Source organism: Trichinella spiralis (genome assembly GCF_000181795.1).
Source record: "Trichinella spiralis strain ISS 195 chromosome Unknown Scfld2725, whole genome shotgun sequence".
Classification (NCBI taxonomy): domain Eukaryota; kingdom Metazoa; phylum Nematoda; class Enoplea; order Trichinellida; family Trichinellidae; genus Trichinella; species Trichinella spiralis.
In genome coordinates, this window is record NW_003529664.1 from 1 (window position 1) to 1,962 (window position 1,962).

A 1,962-nucleotide genomic window follows, 5' to 3' on the forward strand; every position below is an offset into this window, starting at 1 on the left:
AATTCGCCCTTCCCCCCCCCCCCCCACTTCCCTCCCCCTTTCATTGTTTAAATGGAAATTTTGAATTTTGTTCCAGTTGTCGCGAGCGTTGCGTAATCGCTTCACCGAAATTTGGTGCAAAACTACATCACTCCATGCTTGTGAAGAGCAAGAGGATATGGTTGAATTGTTGTCTCAGAATTTGCCAGTAGAAGATGACTTGCTCAGAAACGCACTGGCCAAATGTATGCTTGATTTCTTGCGGCAAATCGACTCTCGCATGCCAAAAGAGTTCAGTGAAACATATTGGAATTATATATATATTTTTTTTTCTTTTTCTATGTGTTAATTTTGTAGATTTTCAATGCGGGATGTTATTGCCTGGTTGCAGTTCATCAAGGCGAATGTCGGAATGCTCGACGTGGCGTTGAGCATCGTTCACGGCGCTATAGCGACTGTAATTGATAGTTTTGGTAAATATTTGGGTTCTTATTTGAAATTAAAAAAAAGAACAGAAAAAAATTTCGAATAATATTCAACAAATACAACTTCAAGGTGCTAAAGGAGCTGCTGTTTCGGTTGAGGAGAGGAAAAAATTTGGCGATGACGTTTTCGAGCATTTGTTGAAGTCTTTGGAATCACAACTGGGTCGTGTAAATCGTAGCAAGCTATTAAACGCCCATATAACGAATCACGAAGACCACTTGCAAATTGGATGCTTCACAGTACCAAAAGGTGCGTTGAATTGTTTCTACTTTGTGTGTGTGTGTGTTTGTTGAATTGTTGTCAATTTTTAAGGTAGTAAGCAGTGCTCAACTGAAACTACTGTCATTGATGCTTTTGGGATGCGTAGTTATGATTTTTTTCGACTTGCCCGAGCGCTCAGTGTTCAACGGCCAATTTTGATTCAGGGAAGTCCTGGTGTTGGTAAAAGTACGCTGGTGATGGAATTCGCAGCTTTGACTGGACACCGAATAATTCGTATCAATTTATCCGAGCAAACGGTCGGTGAAAATTTTGTGCAAAATTCCATAAAACAAAATTTATTGTTGTTTGTTTGATTTCGATTATTTTACAGGATCTTTGCGATCTTTTCGGATCCGAATTTCCAATAATGAATGATAAAAGTAGGCAAATGTTTACTTGGTTGGACGGTCCGCTACTGGCTGCGGTGAAGAAGGGTCATTGGGTATTGTTGGACGAAGTGAGTAATTGATTGAATTTTTTCAATTACCGCTTTAAAATGATGATGTTGTTGTGTAAAATGTGTGATTTTTTTTCTTCAGATGAATCTCGCAAGCCAAACTGTTCTGGAAGGCTTGAACGCTTGTTTCGATCATCGCGGTGAGATCACTATCCCTGAATTGGGTAAAACGTTCTCGGTTGGTAGAACAGCTACCAGATTTTTCGCATGCCAAAATCCGTACAATCAAGGCGGAAATCGAAAAGCCTTGCCTAGATCGTTTGTTAGCCGTTTCACTCTCGTGAGCATTCATTATTTTAAATTTTACCCTTTGCCACTTGGTTTTTTATTTTGTTCTTTTGTTTTTTCATTTTTTTAACAGATCCATTTGAACAATTTGACCGAAACCGATCAGCTGGAGATTATGCGGCATAAATTCACCAATATTGAAGGACGTGTGTTGAAAAATATGGTCACTTTCAATAGCAAGGTTTGCCATGATATTTGCTTGTTGTATTTTTTATAGTTGGTTTTCGTTTATTGTTCAACTTTTGTGTTTTGCAGTTGAATGTGATGGTACGACAGCAGGGTTTTGAAAGCTTTGCCCAGTGGCAGCGCGGAATTCAATTTGCGTGACTTGATCCGCTGGAGGAAAACTGATTGTAAATATCAGTAATCATTTTTTTATCAGATTATCACAACGGAAAAATGATATTTTCAGTCAATTACCGGCTTACCGTATGATGACTTTTTGTACACGTTATATGCTGTACGTTATGCGTGGATTATGAAGGAACGTT

At 38.7% G+C, this 1,962-nt stretch overlaps 1 protein-coding gene across 1 annotated transcript; it reads left to right on the forward strand.

Annotated features, from left to right (window-relative positions):
* The first annotated feature begins 76 nt into the window (after positions 1-76).
* Tsp_13937 (ATPase family protein) lies at positions 77-1,798 on the forward strand. The gene is made up of 8 exons (XM_003368296.1): positions 77-270; positions 337-452; positions 535-714; positions 778-983; positions 1,058-1,183; positions 1,266-1,463; positions 1,545-1,652; positions 1,727-1,798. Exons 1-8 carry the CDS (start codon positions 77-79, stop codon positions 1,796-1,798), a joined length of 1,200 nt encoding a protein of 399 aa, XP_003368344.1.
* Positions 1,799-1,962: the final 164 nt, after the last annotated feature.